This window comes from Xenopus tropicalis, chromosome 7, assembly GCF_000004195.4.
Source record: "Xenopus tropicalis strain Nigerian chromosome 7, UCB_Xtro_10.0, whole genome shotgun sequence".
Taxonomy (NCBI): domain Eukaryota; kingdom Metazoa; phylum Chordata; class Amphibia; order Anura; family Pipidae; genus Xenopus; species Xenopus tropicalis.
In genome coordinates, this window is record NC_030683.2 from 64046570 (window position 1) to 64069763 (window position 23194).

Below are 23194 nucleotides of genomic sequence, written 5' to 3' on the forward strand. Positions count from 1 at the left end.
AGGTGCGGCTTCCTCTTCTTGCTGGTCTGCTACCTATGTAAAACCCTCCATTGAGCCTGGGTGCAGACACAGGCCCCAGTAAGCATTATCATTGAAGTAAAGTTGGGGACAGGGCCCCGTGAACAAGGTAAAGGTAGTTGCAGGATTAGACTTTGTCATAGCACGCTCTAGGAGTGTGACTCAGTCAGGGCTATTTAGAAAGAGCAGCTTTCCGCTCCAACCAAGGAGAATTTAGTGGGTTTACCATACCTAAGGCTCTGTCTGCCTTGCTGTAGGGACCACAGTTCAGACACAGGTATCAGGCTAGTATTTACCCCTGAACCACTGTTGGCTATAGGGATCCGGTCCAGTAAAAGGTATTCATCCTTGGGACTTCTGGCTAGTAGCTCACATCTATCTCCACTGTGGTGCTGCACTGTTCTGTACTTCACAACTGCTATTAACAACTGTACCATTCTACCTCAATTACTGTGAGTATGGATTGATCCCTGTGCTAATATTATCTGTCTTGGACAATAAAGAGTTAACTAGTTCATCTGCAAGAGCTCCTGGCGTCCTATTACTTTAACACTACACAGTACCAGTGGGAGTTGCAGTACAACTATATCTTGGGATCTATCCTTCCACTTAGCGAAGGCCCACTCCTTTGAAAGAGAGTCCCAATGAGCCCCATGCTCTAACCATAGCCTGGAGTTTAGAGTGCTTTTTAGCCAAAAAGGGGTTACAGAAACATATCAAAAGAATTCAGCAAGAGAAATCTGAGAATAAATATAAATGACATTTATTTTTTGCGCTGTAAAAGACATGGATGTCTGTATAACTTCCTTAGAAACAAAACTCCATCTCCAGCACACGCTTGAGGAAGAAATAGAACTTTTAGAGATTGGCGCTCTACTAGTTCTGCCTATGGAAACTTGATGCGGCGGCCGTGTTCCCGGTGTTTGATTGGTGAGGTCTGGGAAGATGGCTTCTTCTGATCAGGCTGATCAGTCAGTGCAGGTAAGGCGCGGGTATTCCTCATTTCAAGAGACGCGTTACGGTTTGACTATGTTATATTTACATTGTTTGGATTTATAATAGGTCGCCACGGAGGGCGTGGGTCAGGGGGTCTTAATTTTCTTGGTTGTTCGATTAGTGCACCTGTTATTCCACAGCGTAACTTCCCGTGTACACATGGCCCAACATTGGACCTTAACTGGTAGCAGTAGCGGTTCAGATTTGCCCGTAACGTGACAGTTGCTCTCCTTCCGCTCCTTACTTTTTTCGCCACATAACTATTAGGCAAGTAACATACTGGAAAACTTGTTTGTAATACAGTAGTTGAAAATTGCTGACCTGCCCTGATTTAGTTTTCCCTGATGAATGCAGTGTATCACTTTGGCACCAGACTCATGCAATTTATAAAGGGGTTCACAATTTTCTTTAGTTATATTGAAAGACCTAGCTAAAAGATTGTTTATAATTAATTCCCCCCATCATTGTGGAATATGTGCATCAGTTACAAACTGGTGATGTTTTGCTGCGATTTATTTTAATTTGACATTTTATTAAATAAATTATTTCCTAAATGTTTCATATATTTCCAACACGGGCCGCTGTGTCTGTATCTTGTATTGATCTTAAAGCTGTTGTTCAGCAGGTTAGTCCAAAGGTTGGTAATGTTTGTAGACTGTGCAAAGTACATGTTTTAACAGCTTTGGTGTAAGGGGTTTGTGGTACAGAGGTGGTATAGGAAGCTGCAAATACTAAGATGTCAGTGTGTACTAATGAGTGTAGCCAGGGCCATAGTGGAAATCTTTGGGTTCTCTACAGACTCATGATTATCATGTAGGGTCTTGTCTACAGACATTGCACATTAGCCATCTACTCTGTGCCCTCATGTACTGCTAACCAAGTTAGTGGGTGGCATCTGAAAGGCCACCTCAGGGTGGCACACAGTCCCGAATTGCTTCTGTACCCACTTGTAAGCATTAGTATGTTAGATTTGTGCCATTACTGGATAGGTGTTTAAAGGTTAAAAACTGATCCTTGCTGTGCTCTGAACCAGGGTTGTCATTAGAGCAGGTTGGGTTGTCAGTAGTTAGAAAAAATTATATATTACACGGGAGCACTTACCGCCAGTCCAAATGTGCTAGCACGCGGACCCACTCCCCAGGGTCCGAAAAACAAGGCGTGTAGAAAAAATAAATAAATAGCGGAGCACCACGAGGATGAAGTTAAAATCCAGTCTTTATTCCATCTTAGATAAAAGGCACATGCACATCCCTCAGGGTCTAACGCTTAACGCGTTTCGTGGCCTATCGATAGGCCACGAAACGCGTTAAGCGTTAGACCCTGAGGGATGTGCATGTGCCTTTTATCTAAGATGGAATAAAGACTGGATTTTAACTTCATCCTCGTGGTGCTCCGCTATTTATTTATTTTTTCTACATGGGTTGTCAGTAGGGCATGTTTTCAATAATATATCTGCCATTGTACCATGTTGGGCAGTGCATGGTATATTTCAGATAAGGAATTGTGGTGGTTGCCCTGAACAGGACAATAGTAAGGTATAGCCTTTTATATGATCTTGGTCTGTTCAGCCCACAGGCTGTATCTGGATAATGATGAGCATGTGTGCCCACTTTAAAGGGGTTTTTCACCTTTAAAATTAACTTATAATATGAGGTAGACATTGATATTCTGAGACAGTTTTTCAATTTTTGATTTTTTTCAGTTATTTTGCTTTTTGTTAAGTAGCTCTCCAGTTTGGAACTTCAACACCTTTCTGGTTGCTATGGTCTTGCTTACCTTAGCAACCAGGCAGTGGTGTGAATGAGAGACTGGAATATTGATAAAAGAGGAGCTAAATAGAAAGAAAAGTAATAAAAAGTAACAATAAAAATAATATTGTAGCCTCACAGAGCAATAGGTTTTTTTGGCTAGTGGGGTCACTGACCCCCTTGGGAGAGTTGGAAAGATGTAGCTGAAGAAGGCAAATAATTAAAAACTATAACAAATAAATAATAAAGACCAATAGCAAAGTTTTCTTTAATGTGAACCACCCCTTTAAGTTAAATTGTGTTTACATAGTAACATTTCTTTTATGAAAAATGTATTGTGCACAGGTATGTATTTGAATATATAAAATGCCGAATAATACAAATGTTACAAGTTCTCCCTCTTACATCGACCAGGTCTGATCTTACAGATATGTATAACATGTTTTCTAATTCACCTTCTTTGGACTGGGCCATAAAAGAAGTTATTGGGGGAGAGTTTTAAAATACTTTTTCAGAAATATATATCAATTGTAATAGTAATTAGAAGTTAAACAGGAATGATTTATTTTTTACTGTATTTGATAATTGAAAAAATACTATTTCCATAGCTGTTAGGAATTTTGTCATAAATGTTTAATAACACCAGTTCTGGAGATTAAACAAAATCTTGTGAAATATAATTCAATATCAGAGAAAATGCTGAAGTCCACCATATGTGTAACATATGTCCTATTTCTGTGTTACATCTCCAAGAAGTATTAAAGAAAAGTAACACTAAAAAATTTTAAGTAAAAACTCTATTCTACCCTGCCCCAATAATTGCCCTATCCTGCAAACCATTTAGTATTTTGAATGCTTTATTAGAAAATACCTGTTAAAACTTGGCTTCTGGTCATTTGAAAAAAGGTGATACCACGATGCAGGGGAAGCATCTACTATGTGGCGATCGATTGATCGAGCCTAGTCTTCCTTCTGTATAGGAAGGAGTCGGGCTAGGATCGAGCAATCGATCACCGCATAGTGGATGCTTCCCCTGCATCTCCGTATCGCCTTTTCTCAAATGACCGGAAGCCAAGTTTTAACAGGTATTTTCTAGTAAAGCATTCAAAATACTAAATGGTTTGCAGGAAAGGGCAATTATTGGGGCAGGGTAGAATAGATTTTTTAGTTAAACATTTTTAGTGTTACTTTTCCTTTAACAGTTCCTGGATAAATCTGTGACAATTTTAAAGGAGACATATCCTATAAAAATTATGAATGTACCAGGGAATTATACCCCTCTAGATATAGAAGGATTGTGCTTAAAAAAGTTGTTTTTGATTTATTGAGAAATTCCAAAAAAAAACCACTAGCCCCGCCCATCTGTGCCACTTCCTGCTGGATGAGCTGGGGAGCCGGCGGCCCTCCGTACCCTGCACTGTAGGATAGGAACCAATCAGCAGCTAGGCTGACCTGATAGGGAACTAAAGCCTGTCTTTGCTTGTGTGAGTGCAGGGCTATGATTGGCTCTCCCCCTCCTACTGTGCTTCTGGCAGGGACCGTTAGGACACGCCCACTCTTCATTTCAAACTCGGACAGAGAAGTGAGAGGATCTATAGGGAGCTCCAATAAATGGGCCATTGTTACAGATAGGGTTAATGTTTAGCCCAAAGGGAAACCAGCACCGTATATTATTCATAATTGCCTACAGGGTTAGGGGTTTTCCCATTTATCCAATATGTCTCCTTTAAGGGGGTTAGGTACAAATTGTATAAAATTTTGTAAAAATTCTCCTGGTGTGTTATGCATTTCGTATAACTCTGTGTCCTGGTTATTGCTTGTGGCCAATCTTTAATAGAAAAGTTTTCATTTAGACATTTTTCCCATTTCTCCATTGCAGGGATTTTTGTCAAATCTTTAGGTCTCTTTAAATATTATAGCTCTAACTTTAATTCTCAATATACTGTGGTTCTATGGTTACAGAGTTTCTGGTTTTTAATGCAGGAGGCAGGCTTGTAAATGATTGTCACAAATAATTATATACCCTTGTCTCTCTTGTTTAGAGTGGCCCCTCTCTTATCAATGAAAAGACTGTACCAAGAGACCAGCTGGTAAGTTATCAGTGATCAAAATAATAAGCAGAGGTTTATGGTACCATTCTTAGGGCGATTGGACACGGTTAGATTTATATCCTGCAGTTAAATCTGCTCTATATATAAGAAAAATAAATAAATCTGCTCTACCATGGACGACAAATCTCTCTATGGCTTGCCGTAGTAAAACATTTAGACCGCAGAAAGTAAAGATGTTACTTGTGGTGATCAGGCTTATTAATCCCAGGAAAAATTATAAAGGAGGCAATTTCCAACGATTAAGATGGATTGCCACGAATAATATGTTTACTTTATTATTAACATTTATTTATAAAGTGCCAGTATATTCCGCAGCGCTGTACAATAAGTGGGTTTCATACATTGCACATACAAAGTAACATATAAAGCAATCAATAACCGATACAAGAGGTGAAGAGGGCCCTGCCTAAAAGAGCTTATAATCTACAAGGAGAAAGGGTTGAGACACAAGGTGTGGGAATGGGCATGACCAGAGTTGTGAGAGGTGTGGCACAGGGTATTGCTTTTAGCAGCACACTTAGGTTATGTTAAACTAGATTAGGGTGAGTGAGCTGAGAATGAGAGAGGAGTTGAGGAGCAGGTCAGTAGAGGAGCAGGTCAGTAGAGGAGCGTAACAAGCGGGTTGGATGGTACCTAGAGATCTTAATTTTATACTATGGCAAGTCATTTTTTGGCAGATGTGTCTTACTGTGTATTATCACCATTCCATCCGACAATTGTAAATTTTTATCAGTAAACTAGGGCAATGAAGAAACTTGGTTTCCAATTGCAAAAGTTCATAATCAAATCTGTAATGCCATTTATATCATTATCATCCAGTTTTTGTGTTGTTTATAACCACAATTAAATATCCATTAATTTCCTGATGTTCTTAAATTTGTGCTTTCTGATACAGGTATGGGACCCATTATCTGGAAACCCATTATCCAGAAAGCTCCAAATTATGGGAAGGCAATCTCCTGTAAACTCCATTTTAATCAAATAATTTACATTTTTAAAAACATTTCCTTTTTCTCTAGGATGAGAGAAACAATGCTTGATCCCAACTAAAATATAATTAATCCTTACTGGAGACAAAACCCTTTTAACTGGGTATATTTGCATTATTACCAATTGCATTATATACAAAACCATGGTTTAACAACCTGTATTGTGTAACTGTTATCATTGACTGCATATTATTCTTGTGAAAGAGTGAATTCATTTAGTTTAATTTCTTCCCACCAACTGGATTCACATTGTTGTGGCCTAAACAGACTTAACTATTGGAGTGTCAGGAGAATGGGAAAACAGCATTTTCCATAATAAAAAACATTGTTGCCAGTAATGGTAAATGCCTGAAAATGAATAATTTTGCTTTATTTTCCCTGGTGAGGAAATGTGAAAATCACTGGAAAATGTTAGACTTTTGTTTATTGCCGAAGTCTAGGGATAGTCTGTTTTTCAGGTTATAATTTTATATCTTATTCATACACCCATTAAAGTATGCCAATAAGGAGATGGCATTGTTGGTTCCCAAAGAATCTCTGCTCTAGCTGTCTGCTCCTTTTTTTTTCTCTTAACTTCCTCTCCTGAAGCTTAACGATTACAATCCAAGCAGGACTTTTTATCAAAGTAAGTTCTGCCTCTGTAAGTCTGCATTCTTCATTGCATGAACTTTATTAATTTACTAAGCTGCTAATTGTATTAGGAAAATATGATGGTGCTAGCAAATGGAGAGGATATATTCAGTACAAATTATTCCGTTTGGGTAGGGGTATATGTGCCCAATTTATATTCATGGTAGGTAAATGTAGGCTTCATATGTCCTTGAAGAGCAAGAGGAAGATGTTGACCAAATAAATCAAAATTTCTTTCTGAAAAAAACACATTCAGGGTCAGACTGGGCCGCTGGGGCACCAGGAAAAAACCTGGTGGGCCCCGGTGGTCCAGACCCGATCCCTGCAGGGCGCTTCATCTTTCCTTCAGAGGTCAGACCGATGGGGGTGGCCCCCTGCGGGGAGGTGTGTGAAGGCCATGGTGGGGGCCATTGGGGGGTGCATGGGTCCCGAGGCAGAAGACTTGGTGGGCCCTGCACCCCTAGTCCGATCATGGATACACTACTTTGCTGATAATCAAGTGTTGCTCTGAAACGCTTTCTTTGCATTCTTAAACTGCATATTTACAATGCTGAGTCACACAAAGGGCTATGTGTTGCATGTACAAAAAGGCAATGATAAGATTGAGGATAACATAAAAAAAGATCACATTTTAGCATATTGTAGGTATATGTAATTAGTTTTGTGACCATTTTTAGTTGTTGCCTTTTTCCAGCATGCACCTAAAAATGCTGTTATGTTGCTGTAATCATAAAACAGATTGGTTATGATAGTTAAATGGTGAATAATGTGTGTACAGTATATACAGTCATGGCCCAAATTGTTGGCACCCCAGAAATTTTTCCAGAAAATCAAGTATTTCTCACAGAAGTATTGCAGTAACACATGTTTTGCTATACACGTGTTTTTTTCCCTTTGTGTGTATTGGAACAGTACAAAAAAGGGAGGAAAAAAAGCAAATTGGACATAATGTCACACAAAACTCCAAAAATAGGCTCCCCACAGCCCCTTGGTCTTTTTTCTGTCCAGGTCACTGGGGGTACGCTCCTTTCCAATTGTGGAGGTACGTGGAGTTCAGCATGGTGGAGCAGCAGAGTGCGGCAACATTGTTTGTCCCGTAGGGTTCTGCAGAGGTACCAGCGTGCACCTTTGTGGTCTGCAGCCGGAGAAAGCCGCAGTGGGAATGAGTGGGTTGTTTGGAGCTGCCGAGTAGACTCGCTCCGCATGGTCGTTGCACAGGGTGGAAGTGGCAGGCTCATATGCGTTTCACAACCTGGAAGTGGCAGACGCGTATGCGTTCCGCGAACCGGAAGTGGCAGGAGTGTATGTGTTTCACAACCCGGAAGTAGAGCTGTTATTGGATTTGGAAGCTGCTCACGCCTCTGACGTCACCTAAAGCGCCTATTTGAATGCCGTTTTGGCGCGAGATACAGTCTGACTGTGTGCTGAGACAACTTACAAGCAAAGTAAGTCTCATTTTGCTGTGTTCCCACGGATGGCGTTTGGAGAAGCATATTTATGGATCCTTTTTTCTTTGCAGCTGCTGTGATGGAACAGTCCAGCTCTGGAAAGGGGTCATAGCCTAAAGGTCCCTGGTAAGCGATGCTTCAGGGGAGGTGCTGGGGAAACACCCGGGCAGGAGTTTTAATGCTGATATTTTGTTTTCAGCCTCCCTGCCAACAGTGATACCCAAAAGGTTTAGCCGGTCCAGACTTTGAAGATAGGCACTAGACTACAGCTTTTTCACGAAGTCTGGACCTCAACAGTGAGGGAAGGGTATCGACTCGAATTCCTGAGAAGACCCAAAAGAAATGTTTTTCGAAAATCAATACCTCCAAAAATTCCTCAGGCAGGTGCAATTTTCCGGGAGTATGTAAGTGCACTCACGAATTCAGGGGCTGTGGAAGAAGTCCTACAGAAATGCGGGTTCTACTCGAAACTATTTTTGGTGCGGAAGTCCTTGGGAGCCTTCAGACCTGTCCTAGATCTCAGACCACTAAACCAATTTATTCATTGCACACGGTTCAAGATGGAGTTCTTAATGTCTATAATTCTGGCAGTTTCTCCAAAGGCGTGGTTAATAAATCTCGATTTGAAGGATACATATTTCCATGTCCCCGTGCACAAAGCAGACAAAGTTTCTGCGGTTTGCGGTGGGGCAGCATCACGTGCAGTTCACAAGTCTGCCGTTTGGCCTTTCCACTTCGCCCAGAACATTTACAAAAGTGCTGGTAACAATTATCGCAATTCTAAGAGAGGAAGGAATTGCAGCTTATCACTACCTAGACAACATTCTGTTGGTGGTGGACACAGAAACAGATGCAGTCAAGAACAGGGACAGAACTATAAGCAGATTGCAGCAGTTCGGCTGGGTCAGAAATTGGGAGAAAAGTTGCCTTTCTCCAACACAAAGCCTGGTGTTCTTGGGCGCACATCTCAGGACATTAGACAATTTGGTCTGCCTTCCTCTGGAGAAGATCCAGAAGATAAGGGAACAGGTGCGGTGTCTGAGGAGCCAGTCCATGGTTTCGGTGAGAATGTGTATGTCAGTACTCTGCCTGATGTCCTCAGCCATACAGATGGTGAAGTGGGCAAGATGGCATATGAGGTCTCTGCAAAACTTCCTGTTCCGGTCAGGAATCCTCAACCCTCTGAGATTGAATCAGCCTCAGAAACAGGCTGGGGGCAGTTCTCGACAACCAGACTGCTCAAGTGAAACTGTCATGCGGTTTCCTCCAATATCCTGGAACTTAGGGCAATAGGTCAGGCGCTGCTAGCCTTTGCCCAGGAGATAGCCCACAGCTGGTTAAAAGTCAGGTCAGACAACGCTACAGTGGTGGCTTATATCCAGAGACAAGGAGGAACCAAGAGTCCAAGTCTGATGAAGGAGGTGTCTCTGATAATGTCTTGAGCAGAACAGAATTTAGCAGGGTTGGCCGCCCTGCATGTGCCAGGGGTGCAGAACCTCCAGGCCGACTTCCTCAGTCGCAATACATTGGATCTGAACGAATGGACCCGTTGCTCTGGCAGTTGACAGTAAGGACACCAATGAAGCTTCCGCTTTGGCAGAACCTGCTGTCACAGGGCCCAATTTACTACAAGGATGTGGGTCATCTGTCCTTAATGGCCTGGAAATTGAAAGGCAGGGGTTGTTGAGAAAAGGTTGTCAAGAGAAGCTATTATCCTTGCTGTTAAAATCAAGAAAGGCCTCTACCTCTGCTCAGTACTACATGTATGTACAAGTATGGCATTGTTTTGCACAATTTGCTCTAGAAAAACAGTCAGATCCACTGAATCCTGATTCAAGCCTTATAGTTCAGTTTTTGTTTTCAGGATACAAAAAAGGCTTCAGCAATAGTACATTGGGGGGTCAGGTGTCGGCTTTGACAGAGAGAGTCTGGTCGGAAGATTTGTTGATCAAAAGATTTTTCAACGCCAAACTTCAGAGAAATTTTATCTTACGGTAATTTCTATTTCCAAGTCACTCTTTATGGCAGAATTCACCAACCTCCCTTAAGACTAAGGGGCTGTGGGGAGGTGGGGACTTATATGTGCTAAGCTTAACACTTTCCTGTCTAGTGACCTAGGGGGGCGGGGATTATCCATTGTTGGTGAATGCTGCCATGAAGACTGACTTGGAAATAGAGAAATTTTATCATCTTACTGTAATTTCTATTTCTTTTCTGTCCATGCCCAGGAAGATTAGCTTACAGTGCCATGGGTTGCAAACTTCTTGAAAATATTGCACACTGTTGACAAAGGCAAATCTAGATCTCTGGAGATGGACTTGTAACCTTGAGATTGTTGATATTTTTTTCACAATTTTGGTTCTCAAGTCCTCAGACAGTTCTCTCCTCTTTCTGTTGTCCATGCTTAGTGTGGCACACACAGACACACAATGCAATGACTCGGTAAACTTTTTATCTGCTTTCAGGTGTGATTTTTATATTGCCCACACCTATTACTTGCCTCAGGTGAGTTTAAAGGAGCATCACATGTTTGAAACAATCTTATTTATCCACAATTTTGAAAGGGTGCCAATAACCTTGTCCAGCCCATTTTTGGAGTTTTGTGTGAAATTATGTCCAATTTGCTTTTTTTCCACCCTTTTTTTTTTTTTTTTGTTCCAATACACACAAAGGGAATAAACATGTGTATAGCAAAACATGTGTTACTGCAATACTTTTCTGTGAGAAATACTTGTTTTTTGGGCCATGACTATATGTGTGTGTGTATGTGTGTGTGTGTGTGTGTGTGTGTGTATATATATATATATATATATATATATATATATATATATATATATATAAATTATATTGGTTGTGATAGTTACATGTTAAATTGTTAAATGTATGTATGTATATGTATATATATATATATATATATATATATATATATATATATATATATATATATATATATATATATATATATATATATATATATATATATATATATCTCTCTCTTGAGAAAGATCCTAGTGAGGACCGAAACATCAGATTTTTTAACAATATGTCTTGAATCAACTTTTGACAAATTTTAAGGGTGCGCCGGACACAGAATATTTATTTCTAAATACTAATATATACACTGCTCAAAAAAGTAAAGGTAACACAAAAATAAGACATCCTAGATCTGAATGAATTAAATATTCTTATTAAATGCTTTGTTCTTTACATAGTTGAATGTTCTGACAACAAAATCACACACAAATTATAAATGGAAATCAAATTTATCAACCCATGGAGGTCTGGATTTGGAGTCACACTCAAAATTAAAGTGGAAAAAAACACTACAGGATGATCCAACTTTGATGTAATGTCCTTAAAACAAGTCAAAATGAGGCTCAGTAGTGTGTGTGGCCTCCACATGCCTGTATGATCCATACAATGCCTTGGCATGCTCCTGATGAGGTGGCGGATGGTCTCCTGAGGGATCTCCTCCCGGACCTGGACTAAAGCATCCATTAACTCCTGGACAGTATGTGGTGCAACGTGGCGTTGGTGGATGGAGTGAGACATGATGTCCCAGATGTTACATAGGGTTGAAAAAAGACCACAGTCCATCAAGTTCAACCCATCCAAGTAAACCCAGCACACACACAATCTATACACTCACATACATAAACTATATATATATAACCATTAATACTAACTGTAGTTATTAGTATCACAATAGCCTTGGATATTCTGCTTGTTCAAAAACGTATCCAGGCCCCTCTTAAAGGCATTAACAGAATCTGCCATTACCACATCTCTTGGAAGGGCATTCCCCAACCTCACTGCCCTCACCGTGAAAAACCACCTACGCTGTTTCAAATGGAAGCTCCGTTCCTCTAATTTAAAGGTGTGACCTGGTGTGTTGATCGTTTTTATGGGAAAAAAGAACATCCCCCATCTGCCTATAATCCCCTCTCGTTTACTTGTACAGAGTAATCATGTACCCTCGCAAGCGCCTCTTTTCCAGAGAAAACAACCCCAACCTCGACAGTCTAACCTCATAGCTTAAATCTTCCATCCCCTTTACCAGTTTAGTTGCACGTCTCTGCACTCTCTCCAGCTCATTAATACTCTTCTTAAGGACTGAAGTCCCACTGCCCCGTCTAGCCCACTAGCTTTCCCATAAAACTCTAGCTCACCCACCCCCCCCCCTTGTCTAGTTTAAACACTCCTCCAGCCTCTTAACCATTCTCTCCCCTAGCACAGCAGACCCCCTTCCATTGAGGTGCAATCCGTCACGGCTGTATAGATTGTACCCCAAAGAAAAGTCAGCCCAGTGCTCTAGGAACCCGAACCCTTCCTTCCTACACCAAGACTTTAGCCACGCATTTAGCTCTCTAAGCTTCCGCTGTCTCCCTAAACTTGCACGTGGCACCGGCAAAATTTCCGAAAAACGACATTGGAGGACCTTTGCTTAATCTTGGAGCCTAGATCCCTGAACTCACTCTTTAAGGTCCTCCACCTACCATTCATTTTGTCGTACCGATATTTATCAAGATAGCCGGGTAATGCCCAGCCCCTCCCAGTAATTTGTCAACCCCGATCAACCACATGTCGAACCCTGGCACCAGGAAGACAGCAAACTGTTTGGTTGAAGCGATCCCCTTGACAGATTACCCTGTCCACTTTCCTAATGATTGAATCCCCTATAACCCCCATCTGTTTAGGCCTAGATCTTCTCTCCTACCCACCACTATTAGAGAAACTGGTCTCCCGGCTGTTAGAGAGATCAGCCTCATTTAGAACCGCCAGACCAGAGTTCACACTCCCATCATCTTCACACAATCTGGCAAATCTGTTGGGATGCGCAAACCCTGGTGCAGCCTCCAACATACTGTTCTTCGACTTTAGCTTATTCTTCCGCTTCTTCTTAATCTTATTCCATTTTCTAAACGCTACTCCTCCTACAGTTTTAGGGGTACAATACCCAAACTCACCACACATCTTCGCCCTATAGCGGAGCAGGTTGCTTGTGCTTTTCTAAGCGATTCGGCCCCCCGTCTTTTTGTGGCGCCGCTCCGAACACCCCAATTTTCCCATTGACTTTGACAGGGAAGATTTTCAAATTGCTGCCACACTTACAGCTTTGAGGCTACACTCCCCAAACTTGAATAACATAATCATGGGGTCACCCCGAATGAAACAGCAACATTTGTTGGGTGACCCCAAAGTGGGAGGGGCCAGCAACAGCCAATCAAATTTCACCCATTGATTTTAATGGGGAAATTGAAACTGCTGCCGCACTTACAGCTTTGAGGCTACACTCCCCAAACTTGAATCACACAGTCTTGGGCTCAGCCTGAATGAAAATAAGATGATTGCTGGATTCCCAAAAGTGGGCGGAGCTGTGAACAGCCAATCAGATTTTACCTATTGATTTGGCGGAAATCCAACCTGCTGCCATTCTCACAGTAATAACACCAGGGTCCCCAAACGTTTTACACTTGGTCACTAGGGGACTGCAGTTATAGATTTGAAAAGTGGGCGGAGCCACTAACAGACAATCAAATTTCACCTATTGATTTTTATTGGTTTGATGCCAGAGTTCCCAAACTTTGCACAGTCCGTCACTGGGTGACTACGCATTCAAGTTTTTTTTAAAAAACCACACAGTGGCAGGGGCCAACAACAGCCACAATCAAATTTTACCCATAGACTTTTATGGGAAAATTGAAACTCCTGCCAATCTTACAGTTTGAGACTACACTCCCCAAACTTGAATCACATAGTCATGGGGTCAGCCTGAATGAAAATATGATTGTTGAATGCCCAAAAGTGGGCGGAGCTGTGAACAACCAATCAGATTTTACCTATGGACTTGTGGAAATCCAACCTGCTGCCATTGTCACAGTAATAACATCAGGGTCCCCAAACTTTGCAGAGTTAGGCACCAGGAAACTGTGGTTCAAGGTAAGAAAAAGTGGGTGGAGCCACCAACAGCCAATCAGAGTTTACCTATTGACTTTCAATGGGGAAATTCAATCTGCTGCCATTCTCACAGAATTAACACCAGGGTCCCCAAACTTTTCACAGTTGGTAACTAGGGGACTGCAGTTTTAGTTTTGAAAAGTGGGCAGAGCCACCAACAACCAATCAGATTTCACCTGTTGATTTTTATTGGTTTGTTGCCAGGGTTCCCAAACTTTGCATAGTCAGACACTGGGTGACTACTTTACGCATTTAAGGTTTTTTGTATTTTTGTAAGTGGGTGGAGCCACCAACAGCCAATCAGATTTTACCTATTGACTTTCAATGGGAAAATTCAACCTGCTGCCATTCTCACAGTATTAACACCAGGGTCCCCAAACTTTTCACAGTTGGTCACTAGAGGACTGCAGTTTTAGTTTTGAAAAAGTGGGCGGGGCCACCAACAGCCAATCAGATTTCACCTATTGAATTTTATTGGTTTGATGCCAGGGTTTGCAAACTTTGCACAGTCAGTCACTGTGTGACTTCATACTCAAGGTTAGAAAAAGTGGGCGGGGCCGCCAAAAGCCAATCACATTTCTTTCATTGTTTTCAGTTGGGAAATTTTAACTGCTGCCATTCTCACATGTTTAATGTCAGGGTCCCAAACTTTGCACAGTTTGTCACTGGGTAACTATGTTCCAAGTTTAGAAAAGTGGGCGGGGCCAACAACAACCAATCAGATTTCACCTATAGACTTTGCAGAGCTAGTCACCTGGTAACTGCGGTTCAGAGTTAGAAAAAAGTGGGTGGAGCCACCAACAGCCAATTAGATTTTAACTATTGGTTTTCAATGGGGAAATTCAACCTGCTGCCTTTCTTACAGTATTAACACCAGGATGACTAGGGGGCTACATTTTTTAGGTTTTAAAAAGTGGGTGGAGCCACCAACAGAGCCAATCAGACTTCACCTATTGATTTTTTTTTTGTTTAAATTTAAAATGCTGCCTTTCTCACACTATTTATGTCAAAGTTCCCAAACTTTGCAAAATCAGTCACCGGATGACTACATATTCAGGGCTAGAACAAGTGGGAGGAGCCACCAACAGCCAATCCATTTCCACCCATTAGATTTAATTGGTTTATATTTAAACTGATTCCATTACTTAAATATTAATTCCAGGCTTGTTAAAGTTTCCAGAGTTAGTCACTGGGTATTTGCCGTTCAAAATTCGAAAAAAAAAAAAAAAAAAAAAAAAAAAGTGGGCGGAGCCACCAACAGCCAATAACATTTCATCTATTTACTTTCAATGGTAAAGTGTAAAATGCTGTCAGTCTCACAATTTTCATGGCTGAGTCCCCAAAATTTGCAAAGTTGGTCACTGGGAGACTGCAGTTCAAAAATAGGGAAAGTGGGTTGGGCCACTAACAGCCAATCAGATTTCATCCATTGAATTTTATTGGTTTAAATTTAAAATGCTGCCGTTCTTTAACTATTAATCCTAGGGTCCCTAAACTTTGCAGAGTTGGTCACTGGGTAACTGAAGTTCCAGGTTAGAAAAAGGGGGTGGAGCCACCAACCGCCAATCAGATGTCACTTATTGACTTTTAGTGGGGAAATTTAAGTTGCTGCCTAAGTGGACAGTTTGATTTCACAGAAGTGTAATTGACTTGGAGTTACATTGTGTTGTTTAAGAGTTCCCTTTATTTTTTTGAGCAGTGTGTATATGTATATATATAATTATTTGCATTAGAAGCAATATTTAATGTTGAGTGGGCCAAGAGGAACATGCAAATGATCTTCCACCTTCCTTTACAATATATTACTATCCACTTACTTCTTTATAACCCCTTTTTATATGTTGGCCCTATTCTTTTTTTACCTTTTTTTAATCACTTTTACCATTCCCTAAACTCTCTTGATTCAGTTGGTGGTGTGCTACTGTACCCTCAAGCTTAAAGAAGCAGTATATCCCCTTTTCAACATGAGTTCATTGAATAATACTTATGCTGAAAATGGGTTTTACCTATTCCTTTCTTACACTTGAAATTTACATGGTCCCAAGGTTTATCTCATTTGATATACTGCTTGAATATTCAATTAACCCTTGTATCAATGCCTCAAATACCTGACCAGAGAGTATAAAAGCGCTAAGTATCATTTAATAATATAAAGTGCTAATAATGTTAAAGCATGTTAGGCAATAATGCTGCATGGTCCTAGTATTCATTTTTAACATGACGCTGTATCCCCTCAGAGACATTCTGCAAATCTTACCAGAAACTGTGCTTTAGTAGATTCAGTGACATCATCTTGTGGGTCTATATATCGGGGACAGCAGGGTGCCTATAAAGCAGGACTGGCAACAAAAAAAAATATTACCTATATAGAGGCATAGTTTCTTCAAAGGATGTATAGTAATATTTAAGCTTCATTGTTTTAATCTCTTCTGTTTTCTTTTGATAATTTACTTGATCTGAATAGAGAGAAATTATGTTTAAAATGCTTTTAGAACCAAGATTTCAGTAGCCTAAAGTTCAGACTAATGCAGTCTAAATGGACCGAAGCATGATGTAATTCGCGTTGCTGTTGTTTCAGAGGGACAGGGGCAATAGAAAAGGAGGAGGAGTGTGTCTGTTCGTTAAGCATGAATTAAAAGCAGATATTAAGGAGGAAAACTGTTGAATGTGACTATTGTTGTACAATCTATATTTAAATAATTTGTCATTATTCATCTTATATGTTTATTGCAAAACTTCAATAAAATGTAAAAAAAAACAGAGGGAGCTGAATCCTTATGGGTTGAGCTTCTCACAGATAGTAAAGAATCTACCAAATTTATGGTAGGGGTATTCTATAGACCCCCTAATGTAAGCGAAGAGGAGGAGGCCCAGCCCTGTTGCAAATAGAAAAGGCTGCTAGTTTGGGTCAAGTGATAATAATGGGGGATTTTAATTATTCTTATATTAACTGGGGCAATAGTACTGCCAGGACAGTAAATGGGAACAAGTTTATAAACTTGCTGCATGACAACTTTGTCTCAGGTGGTTGAGGAGCCAACCAGGAACCATGCTATATTGGATCTAGTGATCTCATGACCCAGTAAGTATAACGAATGTGCAGGTGGTTGAATCCCTGGGTAATAGTGACCATAATGTTATTTCATTTGATGTTTGGTGCAGGAAACAAATTTACACTGGGGCAACAAAGACACTGAATTTTAGAAAAGCAAATCCTTAAGGGCAGTGCTTCAGGGCATAGATTGGGGCATTATGTTTTCTGATAAAAACACAGAGCAGAAATGGTTATTATTTAAAATGGTATTAAATCATTACTGTTCTTAATTTATTCCATTAATAAGAAAAAGTAGAAGTGTTAAGAATCACCCTATGTGGCTTAATTCTGAGGTAAAGAAGTTAATAGGGAAAAAAAGGAAAGCTTTTAAGAAATATAAGTCAGAGGGGACAGTAGCTGCATTTAATGAATATAAACACAAGTGTTGTTAAACAGCAGTCCGGAAGGCAAAGATAGAAAATGAGGAGCGCATTGTGGCAGAGGCCAAAACTAACCCCAAAAAATTTTTTAAGTTAATAATAGTAAAAAGATGCAGTTTGAGGGTGTGGCCCCATTAAGTTATAGTAACAATATGGTTACAGCGGATACAGAAAAGGCAGATGTGCTTAACCAGTTCTTTTCTTCTGTGTATACAGTAGAGGAGCCAGAGTGCCAAGTCCCACCCAATAGCTGCACTGTTGCCTCAGCTCCAACTATGCAGTGGTTGACACAGGATATGGTGCTTAAGGAGTTACACAAGATAAATGTGAGCAAGGCACCTGGGCCAGATGGAATACACCCTCGGGTACCGAGAGAGCTAGGGTCAGATTTACAGTGGCCTTTGTTTCTGATATTCTCAAAATCTCTTTCATCAGGTATGGTACTTAGGGATTGGAAGAAGGTGAATGTCATTCCTATATTTAAAAAGGGCGTGAGATCTCAGCCTGTCAATTATAGGCCTGTAAGTTTTACATCCGTGGTGGGCAAGTTATTTGAAGGGTTGTTAAGGGATCACATACCAACTTAGTTGAACTGGATCAAACCGGATTTATTCCAGCTAAATCAACAAGTTTTATTCCTTAATTCCTTAATTTACAAATACCGCATGAGAATATAGGACCTAGATTTGTCTCGATGCTGCCAAGGCTTCAATTCTATGGAACGGTAGTAATCAGAATGGGCTTTGCCCCCTCTTTCGTTAAGTGGCTTATACTAATGCATAGTGAACCAAAAGCTGCCGTCTAAGTCAGTGGAATTTTATCTACCCCATTTCACCTCACACATGACATCCATCAAGGATGCCCCCTCTCTCCATTATTATTTGCCTTTACGAGTGAACCCATGGTGATAAAAATTAGACACTCCTAACAGATTAGAGGCCTTATATACAAAACTTTGCCTCGCAGACCCTCATGAGTAATTCAAAGCGTTTTAAGCCATAATTAGGCAGTTTGGAACATTCTCCAGTCTTCAAATTAACTGGAAGAAATCCATTGTTTTCCTACCTAAATGGCCAATCCCCATTGACAACGGACCCTGAATGCACTCTCAAGATGACGAACGCTTTCAAATACTTGGGATTAATAATTTATAAAGACCTGGCACAGTTTTTCCTACACAACCTCCACTCACTCTATAACAAATTTAAAGACACCCCATAGACACTGGACAAAGCTACCCCTTACATTAATAGGTAGAATAAATAGATGTAATGTTTTTTCCAACTATTTTCCTATACATGCTAAGTAACAATCCTTGTCATATACCCAAAAAAATACTGTACACTGCTGTGACAGAATCCAGCTTCCTCTTGCCAAAGTAAAGAGCGAGAATAGGGCGCACGCATGTGCACTTTCAATACCCCAAGCCCAGCGCATGTGTAGATAGGTTTGAGCTATCCCCAGGACAGCATTGACGTTTAGATCACTTAGGCGCATGTGCAGTGGAGATTGGAAGCCTGAAGGAAGTGACGCGATCGCTGAAAAGATGGCCACTGCAAGTAACATCGCTATTGAAAATAACTCTGACTTGGTGCAGATAAACTAAGTATGTGGGAGAAGTTTCAGTATGGCGGTTCAGGAGAGGGACAAGTGGCAAATGTTTTAAAAGCATTTTTAAAAGTTAGGTTTCGTTCTCCTTTAAAATCTAATTGCTGATTGGTTGCCCTGGGCAACATCACTGGTAACATCACCCTTATTAAACTGGAAAACATTTGATGCTGAAAACCAAGTTTCAATACTAGAAACCCTTTATTTTAACTCTGAAGAAAGTCTACACTATGCTTTGTATAGAAATAGAAAAGATATCAGGCCATTACCACCAGTTTTATATGCCACCAAAAAAGCCTGGGATAACCAATAAGGCGGCATTGCTATCCCCTGACACTACATTACGGGGAAACATTAACCTTTCACATTTTGCAACCTTCCCAAAAGCAGAAACAGGAGTGAAACGCATTGACCATCTATACACACATGGAGAACTACACACGCTGCCTCTTCTACAACAAGCTATCTCTCGGCGCGACCTGTCAGAATTAAGATATGCACAAATTACACACCTTTGTGCAGAGAAGTTTTCACAGTTACCACAAAAACAGCATTCAGATCTAGAATGCCTTATAGCCCACTCAATCAAATTAAAGTTACTCTCAAATGCTTACAAACTTTACAAACCAAAAGGTACGACCCACGGCCTAGGGTGCAATAGAAATGGGAAACCAATGGGAAACAATTATATCCCAACGACTGGGAAGAAATTATAGATAGTATATACCAACCCCTAGTAAGTACAAGAGATAACTTATACAATTTAGAATCACTCACCAGACTTACCTCACTTCACAAAAATTGCACATCATGGCAAGAACCAACCCTCCCAGCTGTCCGAGGTGTAAAGCCCATATAGCTAACTTTATGCACTTAATGTGGGATTGCCATGAAGTACAGACATTTTTGCAATGCCATGGATTTCATTCGACCAGAACTAGCCTTACCACAAACACTTAACATAGGATCTGCAGAGAAGACAGCTTCTCCTGTTCCTGGGTCCCTCCTGTGGATTTCCAGCTTGCTTGTCCCCAGGTTAGTGTCACATACACACACTTATTACACTTATAGTTACACACATACACACACATATATACATTTTGGGGGGGGGGGGGGGTCATACATTCACAGCACTCACACTTACTTGCACACACACCAGGCATTTTGTACACTCTAATTAGATCTTTTTTTTTTTTTTTGCCTGAAAAATATTTTATTGCCATTGTGGATAGCATATTTGCTAACTGCACTGTCCAATACCTTTTGTATGTTATTTTGGTGCTTTCATTACATTTTCTGTGATTTTGGTGCATTTTTAGCAATTTTTATTGCATCTTTAGTTCCGCGTAGGTGGTGTTTGTTTGATTTTGTCCGTAAAAAGTACTCAAACTGTGATTCAGACTGCAGATTACACTAGGCGAAAAAAAACATTGATTTTAGTGAGTTTTTTTTTTTTTTTAATTTAGCTATTTTATTGCATTTCACATTTTTCTTTACTTTACCCATGGAAATTTTGTCTGCTATATATTGATTTGGGCGCCTCTGTACGCCACATAGTTTGGTAAATCTATGCATATGGGGCATCTAACTGTTCAGTAAACCCCTTACTTTGATATTTAGAATGTTTTATGTTGATACGTTACAAAATGTAGGGTACATAATGTGGTAAAATGCAAGCTTTGTGACGATTTTCAGAAATAGTTATGTTTAGCATAGCTTTGTAATTTGGTAGATTGCAGTAGAAAGATGTATTTACCCATTTTTGTTTTGTCAAAATGTGTACTTTCGGAAAAAATATATGGTTTTCCAAGGTCTCTGTACTTTTAGGGAGTCTTATGGCACATAATACACATACCGGTAGCTTATATTGCAGCATTCAGAACTTCAGATGTTGTTTTTAATTTTATTGGGGTGCCTCTGTGCGCCACATAGTTTGGCAAATCTATGCATACTGGGAATCAAACTGTTCAGTAGGCTTGTGGCGTTCATATTTAGAATGTTTTATGTAGGCTATAGTAGAATGTTTATGAAGGCTACAGAATAGGGTAAAATGCAAGCTTTAAGACAATTTTCAGAAATTACATAAAAATTGCTACGTTTATTAGCTTTGCTGTTTGGTGCTTTACCATACAAAGACATATTTACCCGTTTTACATTCTGCAGAATATGTATTTTCTGAAAATATGAGGTTTTCTGGGGTCAACTTATACTTACATACAGTGGCTTGCAAAAGTATTCGGCCCCCTGGAATTTTTCCACATTTTGTTACATTACAGCCACAAACATTAATCAATTTTATTGGAATTCCACGTGAAAGACCAATACAAAGTGGTGTACATGTGAGAAGTGGAACGAAAATCATACATGATTCCAAACATTTTTTACAAATAAATAACTGCAAAGTGGGGTGTGCGTAATTATTCAGCCCCCTTTGGTCTGAGTGCAGTCAGTTGCCCATAGACATTGCCTGATGAGTGCTAATGACTAAATAGAGTGCACCTGTGTGTAATCTAATGTCAGTACAAATACAGCTGCTCTGTGACGGCCTCAGAGGTTGTCTAAGAGAATATTGGGAGCAACAACACCATGAAGTCCAAAGAACACACCAGACAGGTCAGGGATAAAGTTATTGACAAATTTAAAGCAGGCTTAGGCTACAAAAAGATTTCCAAAGCCTTGAACGTCCCACGGAGCACTGTTCAAGTGATCATTCAGAAATGGAAGGAGTATGGCACAACTGTAAACCTACCAAGACAAGGCCGTCCACCTAAACTCACAGGCCGAACAAGGAGAGCGCTGATCAGAAATGCAGCCAAGAGGCCCATGGTGACTCTGGACGAGCTGCAGAGATCTACAGCTCAGGTGGGGGAATCTGTCCATAGGACAACTATTAGTCGTGCACTGCACAAAGTTGGCCTTTATGGAAGAGTGGCAAGAAGAAAGCCATTGTTAACAGAAAACCATAAGAAGTCCCGTTTGCAGTTTGCCACAAGCCATGTGGGGGACACAGCAAACATGTGGAAGAAGGTGCTCTGGTCATATGAGACCAAAATGGAAATTTTTGGCCAAAATGCAAAATGCTATGTGTGGCGGAAAACTAACACTGCACATCACTCTGAACACACCATCCCCCACTGTCAAATATGGTGGTGGCAGCATTATGCTCTGGGGGTGCTTCTCTTCAGCAGGGACAGGGAAGCTGGTCAGAGTTGATGGGAAGATGGATGGAGCCAAATACAGGTCAATCTTGGAAGAAAACCTCTTGGAGTCTGCAAAAGACTTGAGACTGGGGCGGAGGTTCCCCTTCCAGCAGGACAACGACCCTAAACATAAAGCCAGGGCAACAATGGAATGGTTTAAAACAAAACATATCCATGTGTTAGAATGGCCCAGTCAAAGTCCAGATCTAAATTCAATCGAGAATCTGTGGCAAGATCTGAAAACTGCTGTTCACAAACGCTGTCCATCTAATCCGACTGAGCTGGAGTTGTTTTGCAAAGAAGAATGGGCAAGGATTTCAGTCTCTAGATGTGCAAAGCTGGTAGAGACATACCCTAAAAGACTGGCAGCTGTAATTGCAGCAAAAGGTGGTTCTACAAAGTATTGACTCAGGGGGCTGAATAATTACGCACACTCCACTTTGCAGTTATTTATTTGTAAAAAATGTTTGGAATCATGTATGATTTTCCTTCCACTTCTCACGTGTACACCACTTTGTATTGGTCTTTCACGTGGAATTCCAATAAAATTGATTAATGTTTGTGGCTGTAATGTAACAAAATGTGGAAAAGTTCATGGGGGCCGAATACTTTTGCAAGCCACTGTATACTGTATTTCTTATACCAAAAATACACCGCCTGATTTATATGCAATGAAATTTGTATGCACTAACCTCCTTTGGGGGTCTAGCCAGATCATTTGGTGATCCTATGCACAATGGGCATCAAACTGTTCAGTGGACCCCTCTACCCCGGTTCCACTTAGTGTGGGGGTGCCTCAGGGCTCTGTGCTTGGTCCTTTGCTGTTCCCCTGTACACTCTCTCTTTGGGAGACCTTATTTCTTCTTTTGGTCTGAAATATCACTATCACGCAGATGACATCCAGATATATTTAGACACCCCTGCACTAACCACTGATGTTCAAACCCAGATTGGTAACTGCCTCCTGGCTTTCTCCTCCTGGATGAACAGGCCCCACCTCAAACTTAACCTAGC

At 40.6% G+C, this 23194-nt stretch overlaps 1 protein-coding gene across 1 annotated transcript in view; it reads left to right on the forward strand.

Annotated features, from left to right (window-relative positions):
• The first annotated feature begins 891 nt into the window (after positions 1 to 891).
• Positions 892 to 23194, forward strand: part of pex14 (peroxisomal biogenesis factor 14) — a 136245-nt gene continuing 113942 nt past the window's right edge. The window contains exons 1-2 of the mRNA XM_002939410.5: positions 892 to 999; positions 4805 to 4852. Coding sequence (XP_002939456.1) covers positions 964 to 999; positions 4805 to 4852 — 84 coding nt within the window. The 5' untranslated portion in view covers positions 892 to 963. The remainder of the gene's footprint in view (positions 1000 to 4804; positions 4853 to 23194) is intronic.